This window comes from Microtus ochrogaster, chromosome 5 (genome assembly GCF_000317375.1).
Source record: "Microtus ochrogaster isolate Prairie Vole_2 chromosome 5, MicOch1.0, whole genome shotgun sequence".
NCBI classification, from domain to species: domain Eukaryota; kingdom Metazoa; phylum Chordata; class Mammalia; order Rodentia; family Cricetidae; genus Microtus; species Microtus ochrogaster.
In genome coordinates, this window is record NC_022012.1 from 62,433,701 (window position 1) to 62,454,787 (window position 21,087).

The 21,087-nt window shown below is 39.6% G+C and overlaps 1 protein-coding gene across 4 annotated transcripts in view; it reads left to right on the forward strand.

The window, feature by feature from the left end:
- Mlip (muscular LMNA interacting protein) overlaps positions 1-21,087 on the forward strand; it is a 256,970-nt gene that overhangs the window by 106,779 nt on the left and 129,104 nt on the right. For 2 of the 4 annotated variants that reach the window (XM_005347604.2, XM_026778907.1), the window contains 2 exons: positions 17,867-18,022; positions 20,145-20,537. In XM_005347604.2, coding sequence (XP_005347661.2) covers positions 17,867-18,022; positions 20,145-20,537 — 549 coding nt within the window. The remainder of the gene's footprint in view (positions 1-17,866; positions 18,023-20,144; positions 20,538-21,087) is intronic. The other 2 variants (XM_013346338.1, XM_013346340.1) reach the window with 1 other exon arrangement.

Consider the following 21,087-nt stretch of genomic DNA (forward strand, 5'->3'; position numbering starts at 1 on the left):
GGGGGCGCAGCCCCCGCTGCTCTTATTTCAACAATGAACAAGGATATTTATTCCTTATATATCCCTGGCATCCCCCAACACTATGCTGATGTGTCATTTTCCAGTGATCAGTCAGAACTGCATTCATTTTGGGTTTCCTTGTTTTCTTCAATCCTATTCCAGCTCTTTCAAATAAAATCCAATGGAGAGGATAAAAGAGTAACTGGCATGGAAAGAGGGGTACAGTAAACCCCTCTGATTTTTAATATACTTCTCTTCTACCCATTAATAAAAGTGAGAAAAAGATTTATAGACCTTATTGAAAACTTTGAGATCTATAGTGACTCTCAAATGCAGACACAGAAGAACAGATGGATGCCCCAAATAGGGGCTCATCGAAGTTCTCCTAATGAGTTCACACTGTTGTTGCAAGATGAATGACAGACAAATGAGCAGTGCTGTCCTGCTTGCTGGCCTTCAGATGGAGCATGTCTGGATGCCTTAGCAACATCTAGCATGGTAGTAGGCATCATATAGATTTACTTGACAAAAACAAAACAAAACATGTCCTAATAGCAGGGTCTCTTATGCTCTGAGTGCTCATCGTTTGGAGTGGAAGAGAAGTAATTGAAAGAGTTTTTTTTTGTTGTTGTTTTTGTTTTTCTTATAAAGGAACATTTGAATACCTTTGTTAAAGTGCAAGGGGATTATTTTCCTGTACTCGATACAGATCATATTTCTTTTTAAATTGATTTTATTGAGATATACATTTTTCTTTGCTCCCCTTTCCTCTCCCTTCCCTTTTCTCCCCTCCCCTTCAACCCTCTCCCATGGTTCCCATTCTCCCAATTTACTCAGGAGATCTTGTCTTTTTCTATTTCCCATGTAGATTGGATCCATGTATGTCTCTCTTAGGTCTTCATTGTTGTCTAGGTTCTCTGGGATTGTGAATTGTAGGCTGGTTTTCTTTGTTTTATGTCTAAAAAACCACTTATGAGTGAGTACATATGCTATTTGTCTTTCTGGGTATGGGTTACATCACTCAATATGATGTTTTATAAATCCATCCATTTGCCTTCAAATTTTAAGATGTCATTATTTTTTTCTGCTGTGTAGTATTCCATTGTATAAATATACTACATTTTCCTTATCCATTCTTCATTTGAGGGACATTTAGATTGTTTCCAGGTTCTGGTTATGACAAACAATGCTGCTATGAACATAGTTGAGCATATCCTTGTAGTATGATTGAGCATTCTTTGGGTATATACACAAAAGTGGTATTGCTGGGTATTGAGGAATGTTGTTCCTAATTTTCTGAGAAATTGCCACACTAATATCCAAAGGGACTGTACCAGTTTGTACTCCCACCAGCAATGTAGGAGTGTTCCCTTTACCCCACATCCTCTCCAGCAGAAGTTGCCATCAGTGTTTTTGATCTTGGCCATTCTGACAGGTGTCAGATGGAATCTCAGAGTTGTTTTGATTTGCGTTTCTCTGATGGTTAAGGATGTTGGGCATTTTATTAAGTGTCATTCAGCCATTTTAGATTCCTGTTGAGAGTTCTCTGTTTAGGTCTGTACTCCATTTTTTTTGTTGGATTATTTGTTCTTTTGATGACCAATTTCTTTAGTTCTTTGTATATTTTGGAGATCAGTTCTCTGTCCGATGTGGTGCTGGTGAATATCTTTTTTCATTCTGTAGGCTACCATTTTGTCTTGTTGACCATGTCTTTGCGTTACAGAGGCTTTTCAGTCTCAGGAGGTCCTATTTATTAATTGTTTCTCTCAGTGTCTGTGCTGCTGGGGTTATATTTAGGAAGTGGTCTCCTGTGCCAATGTGTTCAAGTGTACTTCCCACTTTCTCTTCTATGAGGTTCAGTATGGTTGGCTTTATGTTGAGGTCTTTGATCTACTTGGATTTGAGTTTTGTGCATGACAATAGATATGGATCTATTTTCATTCTTCTACATGTTGATATCCAGTTATGCCAGCACCATTTGTTAAATATGCTTTTTTCCATTTTATATTTTTTGCTTGTTTTAAAAAATCAGGTATTTGTAGGTATGTGGATTAATATCTGGCTCTTTGATTCAGTTCCATTGATCCTGTTGTCTGTTTTTATGCCAATACCAGGCTGTTTTCAGTATTGTAGCTCTGTAGTAGAGTTTGAAGTCAGGAATTGTGATGCCTCCAGAAGTTCCTTTATTGTACAGGATTGTTTTTGCTATCTTGTTTTTTTTTTTTTTGCTTTTCCATATGAAGTTGAGAACTGTTTTTAAGTTATATGAAGCAGATCATATTTCTTAAGTTAGTTATAGAAATAATTAGAACGAAGAAGGGTTCTTTAAATATTTAACAAGAATAGATTATATAAGGCTTAACATTAAAACTAGTATTTTTGAAAGTGAGTATAGTGACTATAGTGGTCACAAAGACATGGAATGCAGTTCCTCTTTGAGAAAGATCTTGCTGTTAAACCAATTCAATACAGGATATAGTTTGCAGTTTTTACCTAATGCTTCTTTCGGGGATACCTCAATTACAGAAAGATACTTTGCTGAGTTCACAGCATCCTTTTACAGCCCATACTAGGTAAATCATTGGCTATTTTGGATGGGTAAAATATGCTTTTGTTTGGCAGTGCTTCAAACTGACACATATTAGGAAATATATCCATTAGGAGGATCTCAAGTTACTTGTCAGTTAGTGCAGGCTGTGGTGGTTCTGTCTTCCAATCATTTGTTTTTTTGTCTCACTCTGTTTCTGTCTCCTTGTGATGGTTAATCTTAACTGTCTTCTTGATTGGATTAAAACCCCTTGGGAGATTAGTGAAGTGCCCTTTGGGGTCCTGGAAATAGGCTTATAAAGGTATTTAAGAAAGAATTACATCATGAGGGCTATTGCCTAATGAATAGATTAATCCATTGGTTTGTTCTCTATATGATGGCATTATTGGAGATGGTGAAAAGTAAGAAGTTCAGGGACTAGATCTTGTTCAGGTTAATTCCTTTGTGTTTTCTTTTTCCCATGAAATGCACAACTTCTACCATCATGATGTTCTGCTGTGTGTGTGGGGCATGGACCAGAGGCTATGTTCTCTGAAATTTGGCACTAAGTCTGTCCCTTAACTCTGCTGCTTAGGCTTTTGGGTTATAGTAATGCAAAAGAAAGTTATGTACCCCATTCTCTTACCTGTATCTATTGACTCCTCAAAAACAGCTAGCATCCTGAACATGTCTTGGGTTTGTTTCTTGCACACCTTTTTCTTAAGTAATTCAAGAGATGAAGTGATCCTGTGTGGGTTACCGGTGAGGTGGGTCAGAAGATTCATGCTACAGTGCATTCATATGAGAGGAAGATGTTTGATCAGTTCATAAACTGAGTGACTGCCACACATACATGATTTTTTTATGGTAGAATAAGTTATGAAAGTGTTAGAAGTGCCAAGATAATAAAGCAGAGACAGGAGAAGAACGTGGTGATGCTATGAGAAGACTATCTTTGCTGGACACAAGGCTGCACAGTAGGCAGCAGTTAGAAATCAAACCATTGTTAACTAATTTAAGATTAGCTATGCCTATAGACAGCAGAGAAAGAATTTATTTCTCTTTCACATTAAATGATTATTGTTTTGGCATAATCAGTTCTGAGATTCCTTGTGGTTTCTTCCTGCTCATCTATCAACCAAAATTCTGTTATCTATAGAGTGAAGCCCTGTCCTTAGGATCTAAAAAAGCTGCTGTGGGATAAAACTGGACTTGCTGAACATAGCGGACAATGAGGACTACTGAGAACTCAAGAGCAATGGCAATGGGTTTTTGATCCTACTGCACGTACTGGCTTTGTGGGAGCCTAGGCAGTTTGGATGCTCACCTTACTAGACCTGGATGGAGGTGGGTGGTCCTTGGACTTCCCACAGGTCAGGGAACCCTGATTGCTCTTCGGGCTGATGAGGGAGGGGGGACTTGATTGGGGGAGGGGGAGGGAATTGGGAGGCGGTGGCGGGGAGGAGGCAGAAATCTTTAATAAATAAATAAATTAAAAAAACAAACAAAAAAACAAAGTAAGGATGATAAAAAAATAAAAAAAATAAAAAAAGAAAACAAAAGCCTTAATATTGTCAAGGACTTGGAGAATAAAAGCACTTTTGCATATTTATCAGGAAAAAAAATAAAAAAAAGCTGCTGGACTTCTAGTCAACACAGCCAAATTCAAGATGGTAGTATGCACAGCGAGATAAAGACAGGCATACCTTGTCATTTTAAAGAAGTTTGCTTCTAATCATGTGTCAGTGGTTATAAATAGACCACAGGGCTCTACAAACTCATCAGGGTGGTTGCAGGATATAACCTTTAAATGAGGCAGTGACATTCACATCTTAAAATAATTGTTTTCAAATTGCACTTGAAATCTAATATACTGTTTCATATGATGAAAATATAAAAGTTAAAACATGGTGTTTTAAACCAGAAAGTGGCAACAAGACATTCCTTGAAATTACAGAGAAATTATATGTGTGTTGAATGTCAAATTTCTGTCCCATAGGAGATCATTACTAATCATCTAAGATGTATGAAATGTTTTCCATGTACCAGGCACTATGGAACACTTTGTCTCAGCCATTGTATTTGACAGAGCTTATAACATCATTTTAATGAATGACCTATTACAGCAGATAAAGAAATGAAGGTTTTGCAAGGTGAAGAAAATTGATCGGAGTCTCCAAACTCATGCCCTTCTGCCTTCCACTTACATTGTAGTGTTCATTGAAGGTCCACAGGTGAAATCTCACACGGGGAAACCTGGAGGTCAGGGCAGATGTGGAAGTCAGGGTGGACTGTAAGACTCAGCCAGCTCCTTTAATCATGAGAGAAAAATATACAAAGTCAAGGAGCAAAGAATTCCAAAGATGGAAGCAGGTGGGTGGCATGTCAACATTGTCTCTAGGAGGAAGGGACCTAGTAGAGTCACTGGAGAAAAACCACAGAGGGAAATGTCAGTCAGGTTCAGAAGAAAGATTTCTGAAGAGGAAAAGGGTTAAAATTCTCCACAGCACAGAGTTTTACAAAAAGTAGAAAAAAGCCTATGGTTTGAGTAGTAGAAGGTTTTGTATTGATTATAGTTAGAGCGTGAAACATGTATCACAACTATAATGCTTATAACATTGGCAAGAGAGAGAACAAGAAGGGAATGCTATAGACCAGGTGTATCTCCCAGGGCTCGCTTGCATCAGGACACAGCCCTGTGGCATCACTACTCTGCCCATCTATGTTATGGGTGGGAACAGTGAGCAGTGAGACCCCTACCCTGGGTCACACTGCTCTTCAGTGGCAGAGCTGACTGCTGAATTCCAGATTATGACTCTAGGAAAATGAATGCATTTTTTGTTGTGATTGTTGTTTCTCTGCTTGTCTTTCTTTTTTTGGTGTAGGATGTTGACCTCAGGGTCTAGTGAGGCATATAGACTATCACTCAGCTGTGCTCCAACTAAAGGCTTCTTTTTATTTTCTGTAAAAGGATGGAAAAAGCCCATAGATTCCCCCCTGAGATATATTAATATTGGGTGCATTTTCATTGGAAATATTAAATGTATTTAACAATCACTTATTCTTCCCTTAAATAAAGTGTCTTGAGAAATATATTTTGATCTATTGTCCTGTATCAGTCTTTCAAGGCCATGTAAGTATTATTTTTTTAAAAATAATTTAAGTGAAATTCTAAATTCTTTTGGAAAATATTACATTTTTATGAGTAAGCTTGTCTTAATAAAGACAATTCAAATGATACATTCTGGATCACAGTAAATGTCTCTGGAAATAAAGAAGGTATTCTATCTTTAGCGCAAAACATTTTACCAACTTTCTACCACAACAGTGCTCTTTTGTGTTTTGAATTCCTTCATGCCTACAGATTGCTTAACTGAATGTCATTGGGACATCTAGAACTTATTTACACATATTTGAAAGTCCCCCTCCCATCTCCTACACAGTCATGCTGATAGGAGAAACCCACCACATGTATATAGCGGGCATGATACAGCAAGGGCAGCTGTTGGAATCTGAGGTTCATAGATTGCTACTCTGCATCCCTAGCCCTTCTTGGACAACCAGATCAGCACCATAATATACTTTCAAAAGACTGGTAAGAACTTCTTAAAATCTTTGCATCATGAACACTGCAGATATGTTTTTTAAAAAATAAAATAATATGATCAAGTTAAAAGCAAGAAGCTAAGGTTTCTTTTAAAACTATATCTATTAAATTTGGTAGTAATTAAAATCAGAGGATTTGAAGACAATTGGTTTTTCTTGTTGCCTTACCAATTAATGGAATCATAACTAGGGAGAAAGTGTCTTTCTACACAGACCTAAAAAGGCAAAGATATCAAAGCAAGAAAAATCAATAGAGATTGGGAAACAAAGTGATATCAAAACAGTGATTTTTAAAGGAAAGTACTTTGGAATATACTCAGTACCAATATTTTGGTTATGTCATGGACTTGTGCTGGCTTTTACTATGCTCTCAATGTTAAATTGCTAGCTGATTGGGAAGCTGTATTACATTGTATGGTAACAGCAACACTGGTATCCCCAGCCGAGCGCATACTGGATGAGGCTCACGTTAGGAGCTCCCTGTGTCTATTTTTACTTAATTCTTACAGAAGTCCTAAGAATTAAATTCCCTGGTTTGTTTTTGGAAATGAAGGAGCCATTTTCATCATGTTTTAATAATTACTCAACTGTAACCCGTAGGCCAGTGTAATGTGTAGAGGCTCCCTTTTCTTCTCCCTGGGTGAGGCAGTTGCTCTTTCAGTCCTTTCGTATTTACAAAATACCTCTAAGCAGTGTTATTATGTTAGCTTGGAAGTTTTATTTTTTATATGCTTCTTTTAGTACTTCATTATATACCTTGAAAGCTACAAGTAAAACATCTTCTCATGTCATCTTGTTTAATGTCTTGCTATCTCACTTTTGAAATCTCATCTCTTTCTGATGTAGGTCACTTTCTGTCCCCTAACGTGGCTGACTGAGACACAAGTGCCAGAGGGGTATTCAGTTACATCTTCAGCTCCTGATTTACATTAAAACCCATGTTTTCTGGTCCTTAACTGCTAACACACAACACCTGTGCTTCTTACCTTTCCTTGGGGTGAAATACACACTATACACTCACTCAGCAACAAAGCACATCTACTAAGCACGGGTCCTGGGCAGATAACCCAAAGTGTCAATCTCTTATTAACTACGGATCTTCTATGAGTCAGTTAAGTTCCATGAACTTTAGCGCCTTTACTTATAAAATGATCATTAAAAAGTCTCAGACCTCATAGGATATCTGTGAACATTTCGTGAGATAGCATTTAAGTCCCTAGCAAATACTCTATGCACAGGGGCAACCTAATCAATATTATTTTCTCCATCTTTTTGGAATAAACAAATGAAGTTTAGCAAAAACCTTTAATTGATCCAAAGAGCACATTTGTATGTTTATCATTCATATAATTTTCTTTTTTTCCCTGTCCTTATTATTATTTTTTTTTACTCTGGAGTAGAAAAGCAAATTCTAAGAATCACCATTTCCACTGGGATTTTGTTTTGCATGGAGACACGTGCATTTGTACACCATTAGGCTGAGTCATGTGAACTTGCAGGTGAATCAAGTCACACTAGGATGATCTTTGATGTTGGTTTTACTTAAGCACAGTAGTTCCCATGCATCTTAAAGCCAGGATTAGCCAGCATGTTCTCGAAGCCTCAGAAGCATTCTAGGAAATAAAAGTCAGACAATCTTCTAAAAAATTTAAGTCCGACTCTGAACAGCATTATCTCCATTGGCACAGTTAATAAATTGGTGAAATCAGACATCAATATAGAGATCACATATTACCTTTGATTTATTCTTTATTTATGTGCATGTGTGTTTTGCCTGTATATATGCCTGTGTGTCATGTGCATGCCTGGTACCTTCTGAGGCCAGAGAAGGGGGTCAGAGTCATAGGAACTGGTGTTACAGACGTTTGGAAGCCACCATATGGGTGGTGGGAATTGAACTTAGGCCTTCTGGGAGAGTGACTGGTGTGCCCTTAACCTCTTAGCCATCTCTCCAGCCCTACCTTAGATATTTTATTAAGATAAATATTATTTGATAAGAACTTTGGTAACTGACCATCTTGCAGTCCCTACACTGAAAGCTGTGTGTGATGACTTTGGAAGTCTTACCAATGCCAATGAAGTTTTATCCTCTGGTAAGCTCTTCTCAACTTTAAAGCTGTGCTTCAAAACAACATGCATTACTTTCATAGGTAGGACTAAACATGAAGACACTAAGTGTAACATCTATGAATGGCCTATATAGTTCGATGGGCCGATAGTTAAACTTTGACTAGCAGTAGATAGTTAAACTTTGACTAGCAGCAGTTTAAGAAAACTATTCATTTGAGTTTAATTCTCCTGGGTGGGAACCATGTTACAAACAAAATCTTCTCTGGCCCTGGTGCTGTAATTCATCATATGTTGAGTGAGCATGTCTAAGATAAGCTTCAGGAATGGGGAACAAAAGAGAGACAGCCTGACCCCGGCTTTTGGCAGGCAGGTGCAAGTGCAAATCCTTGCGCGTGCGCTGGTCAGCACAGCCTTTAATCTTCCCGGCACTCATTTTTCTTTGTTGTCTCATTAACATAATTTTCTGGATGCCGCATGAGAAACACAGCAGATGAAACACTGAATAAGAAGAGCAGCCTCATAAAGCTCACTAAGTGGCATGTCTATGTTTTATATGTAGAGTGAAATCTGGTCTCTGGTTGAGTGTTTGAGTTGGCCAGCATGTCAGAGCGTAGATGCCAAGAAGCTCTGATCTCGAGTAAGGAAGCTTTCCCTATCTTTCCTCATGCCTGGGCCCCTTACACACAACACTTTGATGACGACTTCTCTCCTGTGTTCCTAAAACAGATGATATTTTGTGTTGTGCCTTCAAAGTGAAAAAAAGAGAGAAGACTACAGTGCTTAACACCTGTCACTGTGCAGACACTGGGGTTCTTGACATAGAAATCTCTGAATCTACATGAGTGCACCACTACACATTTAACAAACATGTGTTGGCCTTTGGAAGTGAGAAGCACTATTTTAGATGCTAGAAACACATAAGGAACAAAACCGAGAACTTTCCATTGTTTGTGTGATGATGTCCCAAGTGGGGAGCCAGATGCTAAAGGATTTGCTGTCTGCTATCAATGTAGGGTAACAAGTACTACACAGAAGTCCAAGGTGAGAAGGGAGTATACAGCAGGAGATTTCTCAGGACCTGTGATGCCAGGAAGAGTCACCTGTGTTGGACACTGATACTCTCATGACATGACATAAAATACCTGCTGTACAATCTGAGTGGCTGAAAGCTTAGAGAATGGAGAAATATCTGGGGGAAAGCTTGTGGAAAGAATTCCAGACTGAGCATGTAGGACCATCGGCACTCATCATATTCCAATTAAAAATCTCTCCTCTCCCTCCCCTATGTGTGTGTGTGTGCGTGTGTGTGTAGACTCCTGTGTATAAGTGTGTTTATAAACATAATGGTACATATATGGACGTCAGAGGACAATCTCGGCTGCCAGAAACAATACTCAGAAATTGATCTGGCAGGGAAACAGTTCACCGCATCGTCCCTGTGGAGAAATGGTTCTTACCATTGGGCGCCTCTTTCAAATTCATCTGTGGATATGCCATATTTGTGTCATCTGAATATGTAATTACATCAGAACTTAGATCTTGGATTCTGATCAGTGCCTTGAAATTTCTGATACACTTTAATTAAGGAAGGGTAGTATTAATTTTTTTTTAATGTAGGAGGACATAGCACAAGGGAAAGGGAAGCCATAACAGTAATGACGAATGCAGACACAACCGAGTTGCTCAATGTATGCAAAGTCAAAATTGTGTGTTATTGAGTTCTCCCAGGCTTTTGAGATGACATTGGAATTTTCTTGAACCACTGTGTACCTATAGATTGGGATAATACTGATTATCCCATTATAATCATTATTATCAACTCTCACCCCAAAAGAGAATAATCCATACTCCTGGTATTTCTCATCACCAAAGGGGCAAATTCATCCAGGATGGAAACAGAATAGCTGTGTCCTAATGTTGGTCTCCAGAAAGAAGACCAGAGAATGCAAACCCTAAGAGTGATTCTTCACCGGGTGCGATCTGAGAGCAGTTTCATGTGTGGCCCCAGCTTAGTACCTTACTCGTTCCTATCCTTTCCTTTACCTACCCTGATGCCATTTGTGAAAGTGTCGTCGTCCTGAGCCTATGCCCTTGTTTGTGATGCCACTTGTGAAGCATTTCCTCCCTAGGATGACACACCAGGTTGGCAGTATGGTGGCTGTCTCCCACTGCATACCATGCATCAGATGCTTAAGAAGATAAATGGATGGGAGTGCTCCTGTGTGCATGGGAGCAAGCACAGAGCCTGAGAACAGTTAGCTGGAGCTAGAATGGCCTTGGCAGGTGAATCTGTTCAGCTGTAGATGTCTTGGCAAACTTTTGGTGGGATAATCTGTTATTTTTCTCCAACTCGATTCATATCTCAGGAAGAGAGATTACTAATTCTACATTATTTAATTTAAAAGTAGTATCTTAAGAGTCTTTCATCACAGAGGAAATGCAATAATATTTGCTTGGTGAGGAAGGGAAAGCATGTCTGCTTCAGCCATAAGCAGTGCTAGACGTTAAAGAGAGTTTAGAATTGAGGGTGTCTGTTGTGAGCGTCAATACATCCCAATTTCAGCAGAGTAGTTTTGGTCCTTGGTGGGAGAGAGATCATTAGAAGTTTAGATTTATAAAATAGTCCATGGAGAGAACCTAGATACTTCTTGACCAGAGGGAAGCACTATAATTATAGCTGACATTCTACTATCCTCCTCCCCTCAAGTAAATTACAACATTAGGATCTAGAGTTCTTTCCCTTTGATCAGGGGCCAGCAAATGATGGCCAAGTGAGAATGGTTTCTATAGAAATTTTTCTAAATTCGTGTACCCTTTGGAGCTATATGTGTAACTATCCAGATGGCTGACAAAGGCTGCTGCAATGCGTGGCTTTTAAGTTTTTATTTTAGGTAAAAATTATGACTTCTGGCACTGAAATAGTCTTAACAGCAGCAATTATTTTTTTAATAAGACAATAAAAGAAAATTATTAGAGAAAAGTTGCTAAAGGTTGAAAATAACAAACTCACAGATTAACTGTTCTCCTGTTAGCCAGTGCTAATGGAAGGCTTTCGATAGAGCTAAAGGCTAAACCCTTTCCTTTTCAAAATTTGTGCCTTATTGCCTGCCTTGTTCTATGCTTGGGGAAGACAGTGGAAGCAAGAAAGATCATAGGGGGAAGAGCAGAGTGACATATAAGACAAGAGCATTGGTGTCAAGTTCATTTAGAATAAATGGAACTTTTGACAAAGGATTAGACATTACTGACCCAGGGTCCATAGATAAGAGTAAGAGATGAGTGTGTCTAAGATTTGGTGGTAGGCACTCTTTGAGCTTTTGTCCAATACATAAAAGTATACATATGCGTTTCTTCATTCTTATTCCGTGATGCGTGAAGTTACAATATCTTGATTCAAAGTCTTCAGTGATCTAGATTTGACCTGCTTTTCTGGTCTTTTGAGCTTCTATTTCCATGTTACTTGTAAGATTAAAAAATCCCATAGTGCCAAGAGGAGTAACATACATGAAGTATTGCCTGGCACAGACCTGTGGGCTTCCCAAGCTGAATCTAACTGTAACCCTCTATGGGGCAATGCCCATACTTACCCATATTTCACAGGTGAGAGGTTCAGAACTGCTCTGAGGTCCCCTGGCCAGTGATGACTTGTGTCCCAAGCTTGGTGACCATTCCTGGCACTCTCTTCTCTTGCTCCTCCAACAAGGGCTTCGCTAAAGCTCTTCTATCTTCTAAGTAAATTCTTGTAGATCTAAAAAGACACCGTTTCCACATTCTTAGTGTAGCCAAATCATTGTAATTCTTACACTGCAAATATCTGTGATCTTGTGACATTATGAGCTCTCAGTAGAATGTCACTGTGCTGGTTAGATAAAAACTAGAATCACCTGGGAAGTAACAAACTTCAGTTGGGAAAATGCCTCCATTATATTGTCCTGTAGTTAAGTCTGTGCAGCGTTTTCTTGATTGGGTATCGATATCACAGGGCCCAGTCCACTATGAGCAGTACCTGCCCTGAACAGGTGGTCCTGGGAGGTATAAGAAAGTTAGTTGAACGTGAGCCTGAAGCAAGCCGGATATTAGTGTTCTTCCATGGTGACGACCTTGAGTTCCCTCCAAGGTGTACTGTAATCAGGATGTGTGAGCCAAATAAACAATTTCCTCCCCAAGTTGCTATTGGTCATGGTGTTTATCAGAGCAACAGAGAAGGGAAGTAGGGCAGCAACCCACCAGCAAGAGGGCACAACCAGACCACGAGGCTGGTTGAGAATTCAGGTGCAGAGACGCGGAGCCCCCTGAACAGAAAGTACAGTTCTACATGTGCCCCAGACGGTGTGGTGTGCAGCGACATACAAGATCTATAGGTTAGAAGTCCCTTTTCGAACCTTCTTTACTTTGCATCCTTGTTATTTATATACCAGATTTATACTCTCAGGAAGAATGAAAGGTTTTTGGCATCAGGTACACATCACCCCTCGTGTATCCGTAGGTATAGAGGCCAGAAGATGTGTGTCTTTAGTGATGTAACTGCACATACGTTCAGAAAGTTAGCTCGTTCTAGGTCAAAATGTACTGTTATTTGCAATAGTTATCCCACTTCTTAGTAGATTCATTTTGAATAATTGTTGCATTTGTACTCAGAATTTTCATAAATTCAGCTTATGACAATGTTGAAAATGTTAACTGTACATGAAACAAATCCTTTATCTTTTTGCATAGCTTTCAGTATATCCCCAGCTCCTTCCACACTACATCCTTCACCCACCTCCTGTGCACAAATATAGTAAAGGTTTGTAGGAAAAAACCCATGCTTAGAAAGTAGAAATACTCAAAGCTGATGACGACAGTCAATGGCATGGGAAACACTTGCGATTTGTTTATCAGTAATCAGGACAGTCACTGTCTTCCAGAAACAGTGGAAGGGAATCTGTTTCCACAACTATTTAGTAACAAGCTCTATCTCAGAGCTACTTTTGTTTAACAGCAAAAATTGAGTCACTCAGATGCACACCGAGGACTCGTCTCGCCACTGAAATGACTGACTTTCGCAAATGATCACTGTGTTTTCCAGTTCTTTATTTAGACACCGTGTTTGCATGTGTTTGGACCTCTGAATGTTCTCCGCAAGTGCGGCCAACTGATCCCTGAGACTGGCAGATGCCAGGTCCCTCCAACCAGCTTCTCATTGCTGTACAATCTGGCTTTTCCCTTCCTTCCACAGAATACATAATTGGACTGCATGCATGAAAGGAAAAGAGGGCAAGCACATATAGGTAGCAATTTTTCACTTCCTCTGATCCCATTTTAGCTGTCAGTGTGACCTCTTGTGAAGTTCCAAATGTAAAAACTGTCAAAACAAATTCTTTGGAGATGAAAAATACCCAACTCAGTGAGGAATCTGCTTCGTCTCCTTTTAGATTCCCCCTCCCAACCTGCGTCTGTGTGTGTGTGTGTGGTGTTCGCATATGCATGTGGGTGTATGCGTGTGTGTGCATATGCATGTGCGTGCATGTGTGTGTGTGTGTGAGTGAGTGTATGCGCGCGTGCGTGTGCCTGTGTTGTTTTAGTAACAGACTCTCTTCCCACCTCAGTCTTTGATTTGCTCACTCCCTTATGTGATGAATCAATGCTTCCAGAACAGGGGCTTCTGAGTGACTGCGGGAACAATCACTTCCAAATGACCTCCTGTATCTTAGCGGGGAACATTGAGACCACACCCAAGGTAAAAGGAAACCTTTGCTTAATGCTTTCGGAAACTTTTAAAGGCACTGTGTTCCTGGTATATGCCAGAGGGTGTGAGGGTAAAGCTACCCGGGTGCCGATAAATTTGTCTGTGTATCGAGATGAGATGCTATCTCCAGTTAGAGAAACGGGTAACCGATAAAAGCCAAAACTGTTGTTCATCGGGTAAAGAAAACGCTAAGGATGCTCTTGGCATAGAGTTAATGCTAGAATTCTTGTGATGCCTTTTCTTAGTAAGAGGAGAGTGGTCCTCTGCGCTGCCGGGTCAATTTGGGGGTTGGAGCGGGGAGAGAACTTTTAGGGAAATAGGAGAAACAAAAGCCCCCAGCCTGAAGCTGAGCAAAGGCATACACAGTCTGTAAAACAGTGGCGAGAGCCATTTCTCACGTGACTAGCCTGTGTGTGGTGAGATGGGGTCAGTTTTACCGATCTCGGGTATTTCAAGCCAAATTTAGGATACTATCTTAATCCATTTAGTTCTTATTTCTATTATTAAAATAGTTTTCCAGTGATCAGATGTTTAAATGGCATTGGCAGCTGAAAGTGTTAATTGGCAATTAAGAAGTGAATGCCATTAACTCGCATCTGCTTCTGCTTTGTTGGAAAATGATTTTTTTTTTGTCACCATAGCGATTCATTTTGGGGCTCTGTTGGATCTGCCACGCAGTATGTAGTAAATGGTAAATGGCTTTTTCCCCTCACCTGAATAAGGGGTTCAGCAGTGTCTTTTCAAGTGAACCTTAGATTTCTGGTAAGATACAGGTGATAGGCAAAGACGATGAAAAGAGCCCCGTGCTAATTTTGCTGTACTTTTTTTGACAGGAAATAACAAAGGGTTGCCCTTTCCTGATGTACTGAGCATGTGTATATGGACAGGAATTAATCCTTGAATTAGTTCTATTCAGTAGCAACCCAGGGAGATAAGCCTATATACATATACATACATATATACATATATATGAGATTTATATACATGATATATATATATATATATGATTCAAATATATATAGTTGAAACATCATATATTTGTTCAACTAAATTAAAGAAGTGGAATTGTCTTCCTACATTGGTGAAAAAAATTGACTTAGGGTTCAGAGGTTCCTGTAGGGAGATAAAGTTGAAGTTGACTATCTTGCTTCTGTTTGGTTGCTTCCTTTTTCATCTTCTAGTCTTGTTTAGAAACCTCTATGTGGTTGTGTGATAAGAGCTCATCTTGTTCATTAGTGCACCGGCTTCCCTTTTTACTTGGCTCTTGTTTTATCACTAAAATTATGGCTTCCAACTTTTAAAAAGTCTATAGGTTGTGAAGTAGCATTTGTAGAATTCTGCACTTTAGAGAACCCTGGGGTATTTATACTAAAATCTTTCATATAGAACTGTTTATTGTCCTTTAGATAGACTTCAGGTAGACCAAGTTATTTTATGGGAAAATGAGGGTAGGTATAAACAACTGGAGGTCAGGTCACCCTTTCTTGATTCTTATCAAATTACCGTTTCTCTAAATGAGAAGGTAGGATGATTGTTTGAATAAATATAGCTACGAGTAGCAATGTAAGAGAGGACGGGTTTATTCTGGCTTGTGGTTCGCGTGTGTCACTCAGCACGCTCACAGAGGCATGGCCGGCTGGAGTGCGAGGCAGCCTGCTAGATTGTCCTCTCATTCAGGAAGCGGAGAGAGAGACAGATGCTGCTGCTGGTCTAGCTTCGTTTAGCTTTCCTTTCGTTCGGAAACCCGTCCATTGGATGCTGCTGCCCACGTTCAGGCGCATTCCTCCCCTATCAGCCTTTCAGGGGCACTCATAGCCACACCAGCAGTGCTTCTCAGAGATTTCGAAATGCTCTCCAACTGATAGCTCAGCTCAGCCACTGAGTATCTTCAGTGATACTCCCTACCAACCACTCTCCATTCCAGAAGGTCACTGACAAGACATGGAAGCGGAGAAAGTCCATAGCATTGTGTGTTGTTGATTAGCTTAAGACATTTTCCTGGCCTTATAATGAATCTAACTTTTCTTCCTGCTCAGGAAAACAGTGACTTACGGCTTTCTGAGGATGAGCTACTGCTTGGGAACTCTGATCCAACTATGTTAGTGGCTAATAACAGATAATTCTTAATTTTAATTTTATATTTTGTTTATATTATTCCCCTCACCAACTCCTCCCAGATAATTCTCCTTCCAACACACACACCTTTATAAACTTTCTCTCCAAAAAAGAAGAAAAGAAAAGGAAGGAGAAAAGAAAGACTAAACACCTGTTTATTGGCCAGAATGGGGCACAAAGTCACCCACTATCGCTGTGCTCTTCCTTTCAGATCATCTTCTCAAGGTCAATGTCCAGACATTTTAGTCATCCAGAATTCCTACACTATTATTTTTTTGTGAGAACACATCTTACTTTTTTAAGAGTAAAATATAGAGTTTAAAAATGACCAAATGGAGCGCACGCACAGTTAGGACTGAAGATTCAGATGCTTGGGCAGTTCCTCTAAAAGAGGTGTTAAACCCATGTGTTTAACAGACAAGTGTCAGAAAGGATGCATGGCAGGAATTCAGATGGAGCCTGGCTTTCTACTGAAAATTAGAACATCCAGCTCACACAAATCATCGTTTCACAGAAGGCAAGGTAGGGGTAGTTTTCCTCCAGGATGGTTAGATTGTCAACCTTCCCAAGTTATGACTGAGTGGCTCTTTCCAGTCTTCCTCAAGTGTCTTTAAATTTTCCCACTAAATTTTGAATTTTTTAAAAAATGTTGTATCTATTTCTATATGTTCATGTGGTTTGTGCAAATGTGAGCATTGGTGCCTTGGAGTCTAGACGAGGGTGTTGGTTGCCCTGGAGTGGGAGTTCCAGGTGGTTGTGAGCTGGGAATCCTAACTCAGATCCACTCTGAAGTTAAAACCTTTGGTATTAAACTCTGTCTTCAAAGTACTTAAAACTATTTGGTCCCTTAATTTAGTGAATGGATTCTCATTTCTTGTAATTATTTAGATAAAAAGTTTTACACTCATTTCAAATCTTGCCTATCTCTTATTATTCACCTCCAATTACATACTTTCCTAAAAAGATAACTCTAGAATTTAATACTTCCTATCATTATTACATGATAGTAATTATATTCATTCATTGTGAAATTGCCACTCCCTGAAGTTGATTAGACTTTGTTGAATAAGCAAAGGATAAGGCAGTGTGCCCAAGTAAGGGCCAACTGTAGTAGAAGCATCACAGAAGGATCCAAGAGCATGAAGGGGAACGGATATGTGGGGTGGGGAGGGTACAAGGTGTGGGTCTAGGTACGGGATTCAGGGATCTGAAAACACAGGTCCTTTAGCACTATGTGCATATCCTTTTCTATTTGTGAGTAGTCTGCTGTTTCCTATTCACTGTTATAGCCTTCCTCCTGGGGCCACAGAGCAAGCCCTTTCCTTTTAGGTAAATTCTCTATAAATGAATGAGAAGGCACATCCTTTAAGCAGGAGCTGATATTCTCATAGGCGTCTTTCACTTTTTAACACGAATACGGTGCCTATTGGAATTTTCTTGCCTGTTTGTTGGTTGTGAGTCAATAACCCGAGCCTACTATTTTAGCGCTAAGTGGATAGATGGTGCATTTGAAGCAGAGCAGGTTCTGTGTCAGAATGGCCTCTCTCTATACACAGTAGGACTCAGCGAGCTTGTGCCGAATAGCTTTCCAGGTGGCTGCTTTCTGCTGTTCCCCTCCACCCAGGGCAGACTGCTTTTCTTACTATGGGAGTTTAAAAGGGGGTTCTCATGCACTATGGATCTTTTCATGTGGATTTTATTGGCATCCATACAGGAGGGCAGGCAGCTTATCAAAGTGAATGAGATAAATATGGAGCACGAAGACTAAAGCCAGGAACCCTTGACAAGGCTGAAAGTCTAATTTCTTACATATCCCATAGGTCTCTCCTGGAGATTCTGAAGCCAAACCTCTGGTCTTCACATTTGTCCCCACTGTCAGAAGACTGCCAACCCACATCCAGGTGGCTGACACTTCCAAATTCCTTGTTAAAATTCCTGAGGAATCACGTGATAAGAGTCCAGAAAGTGTAACTAGGGTAGGATTATTTTTCTTCTTTTGAATGACAATCTAAAATTATCTATGAGAATGACTTGGAAATTTCATCAATGTGTATTTCTTCTGTTGAAAATAAGATGATTGTAAAATCCAAGGTTGATTAAAAATATGCTTCTGAGGGCTGATGGTTTAGCTCTACAGTGGAACATGAGCTTAGCTTGAGCTACATGGGTTCCATCTCCAGGACTGCCATATGTATGCATATGTATGTAGTAATATATATATATATATATATATCCAAACAAATGTATAAAGCCTTATGTATCTTATCATGTGTCCCCAAGCATGTTGCCATCCCAGCCCTCCTAAATAAAGTCATGTGTCAAGAGCTTACCATAGCTAGAACACTTTCCAGTTTCATGGTTTCATGGTTCCAAGTTCTCTCTCTCTCTCTCTCTCTCTCTCTCTCTCTCTCTCTCTCTCTCTCTTTCCCCCTCTCTCTTTGTATGTGTTGTGTGTGTGTGTGTATGCGTATGAGTGTAGCATATCATTTATCTCAAAAGTTGATATTCTCACCTCATTTTATAAACAAAGAAAATAATAATGACTTCAACTGGCAGAGGATCAGGCTAGGAACATATTTCAAGGGGATAATAAGAGCTCACAGGAGTTACTAGTTGTTGAGAAGACAATGAAAGTAAAGGCAGGAAGTGTATGGCAAGCCCCGAGGTAGTGGTAAATGCCAGGAAAGAAGCTACATTGGAGTAAAAAAAAATGAAGAAAGCCACAGGAAGCCACATCAGACAAGTTTTACCCATGCCATTTAGACTACTTCAGTGTCCAGAGCAGCCAAACAGTGTGTGCTGGGAATATACATTACCTCTTCAATTCTGCTGTATGTGATCAATTTTTGACTTCTGTCTCTATAGATGTAAGCCATACATGTTAGCATATGTTAAACTGACCACAATAGTTGAACTTGTTAGTATCTAGTGACTTACCTTTTGTCTTTTGAACTAGTTTGAGCTTTCTAGAAAAGTAGTGCTAAAAAGAGGACCAATCATAGAGCAGTTATTAAAACAAGGAAACTGGCAGTGGGTCTTTTAAGCACCTTCTGGCCATGGCTGTTATTTTAGAAAAAGAAATTTGATAGTTTAATAAAACTATATTAATTCAGGTCTTGTAAATATTCTGAATAGTCATAGGACAAATGTATGGAATATTGAAAATTCCCAGTTCTAAATGACAGTCCAAAAATGAAATAATGTACTGAAAAAAAACCCACTGTATATTAAATTTCTCTACATTTTTATCCATGAGCACGCACATCTTGTCAATGTTGGCATTAGTCTAGGCCAGAGGTGGTCTAGACTGGGTATCTTCCTCAACTGCTTTTCAGGCCATGTCTTTTGAGACGGGGGTCTCTCACTGGTGTGACTAGAGAGGCCAGCTGACTGTTTAGCAAGCCCCTAAGCTAAAGTGGTGGTGAGATAGACCTGTGCACGCCACTTAACTTTTCCCTTGTGGGTGCTAAGGTCTGAAATCCAAGTCTTCACACTCCTATAGTTCTCGTTTAACCCGCACATAACCCGCACACAGCTCTCCAGCAGCTGCACCTTAAAAGCAGCCCCATTCACGAGCCTGCCGATTAGCTTAGATTGTTTATTCTGATGACTGATATACTTTGTGTCAACGTTACCTTTTCTTTCAAAGTTTAAAAATTTATTTTATTTTGGCATTTTTAAATAGGATTCCCCCCAAAACCATTATTAGTAAAGAACATGCTGGTTGTCTGACAATTAACTAAAACCTTGTCCAATTGATGTGACTGCCACTTGGTAAATATCTTCACTGACATCTTTTTTTGGTCTGTACATGCCGGTTCCGTTCCTCTCTCCCTTCCTCATGATTTACTGGGAATCAGTAAACTTTACTTCTTGATGTTAAGTCTGAACTCGAAGTCTTTTGGACTTGAGGCAGTACAAAGAGATGAGCTAGTCAAAAGATGTGTGTTTCAGGCCCTTTCTCTCAGGCAAGCTTGGTATTTTAATGTATTAAAAAAAATCTTTCAATGAGTGGGTTAAACTTTTTAGCATATTTTAGCAAAAAGATGCATGCATCACCCCCATGTCAATATTTTTATCTTCCTGTATTTGTTGCAGTTTGAGTACAGTGATCATATGACCTTCAGCTGTGAGAGCAAGCAGGAGAGAGACCAGAGGCTACTGGCTTCTGCCTCAGAGGGAAGTGGAAGGAACTCACAAGGAAAGAAACTGGATACGAACGACCCACTAGGAATGCAGAAAGGTGACCTCTTCAAAGCAGAATATGTTTTTATTGTGGATTCTGATGGGGAAGATGAAGCTACAAGCAGACAAAGTGAACAAGGCCCCCCAGGGGGAGTAGGCAACATAGCTACCCGGCCCAAGTCCTTGGCTATTTCTTCTAGTCTGGCCTCTGATGTGGTACGTCCCAAAGTACGTGAGGCTGATCTCAAGACCTCATCACATCCTGAAATTCCTCATGCAATGGCCCCTCAGCAAAAGCATGGACAGGTAGGTTTCATCTGAGTGCCATTTTCAATGTCTTTTGTTGTGTCTGCAAACATCTTCCTGTGTAAAGAATATATGACTCTCAAAACTATTATTAAAACCTCCAAATCCCAAGATCACAAATAATCACAGTGTAAATAAGCATTGAGAAGTTGATGAGACTGAAAATTATACTGTGAATCAGTTGGACAGAAAATATAACACATTTAGCTAGAATAGATTTGGGGAAATATCTTTTCCTTTTGAGCAATTCTTGGAGAAAGCTGACATTATAGAGGGTGTGTGGAGGAAGAAGCACATTTCAGACATGGAATATCTAAGAAGCTTTAAATGTATCTTAGGAGTAAACACTATTTTTAAGTAGATAAAAGAGTAATAAAAGGATAGGCCAGGAAATAGGAGTATGTAAAGGAATGTAAATCTATCTGTATGATTATGGAATATGCAAAGACAGAAGTGACTTCAATGAAGCTGAGGAGAATATCCTACTCTGAAATTTATCTAAGGTGGAGAGCCATTAGTGTGGTAGGAGAAGACCCTTCTGTGATGGGAA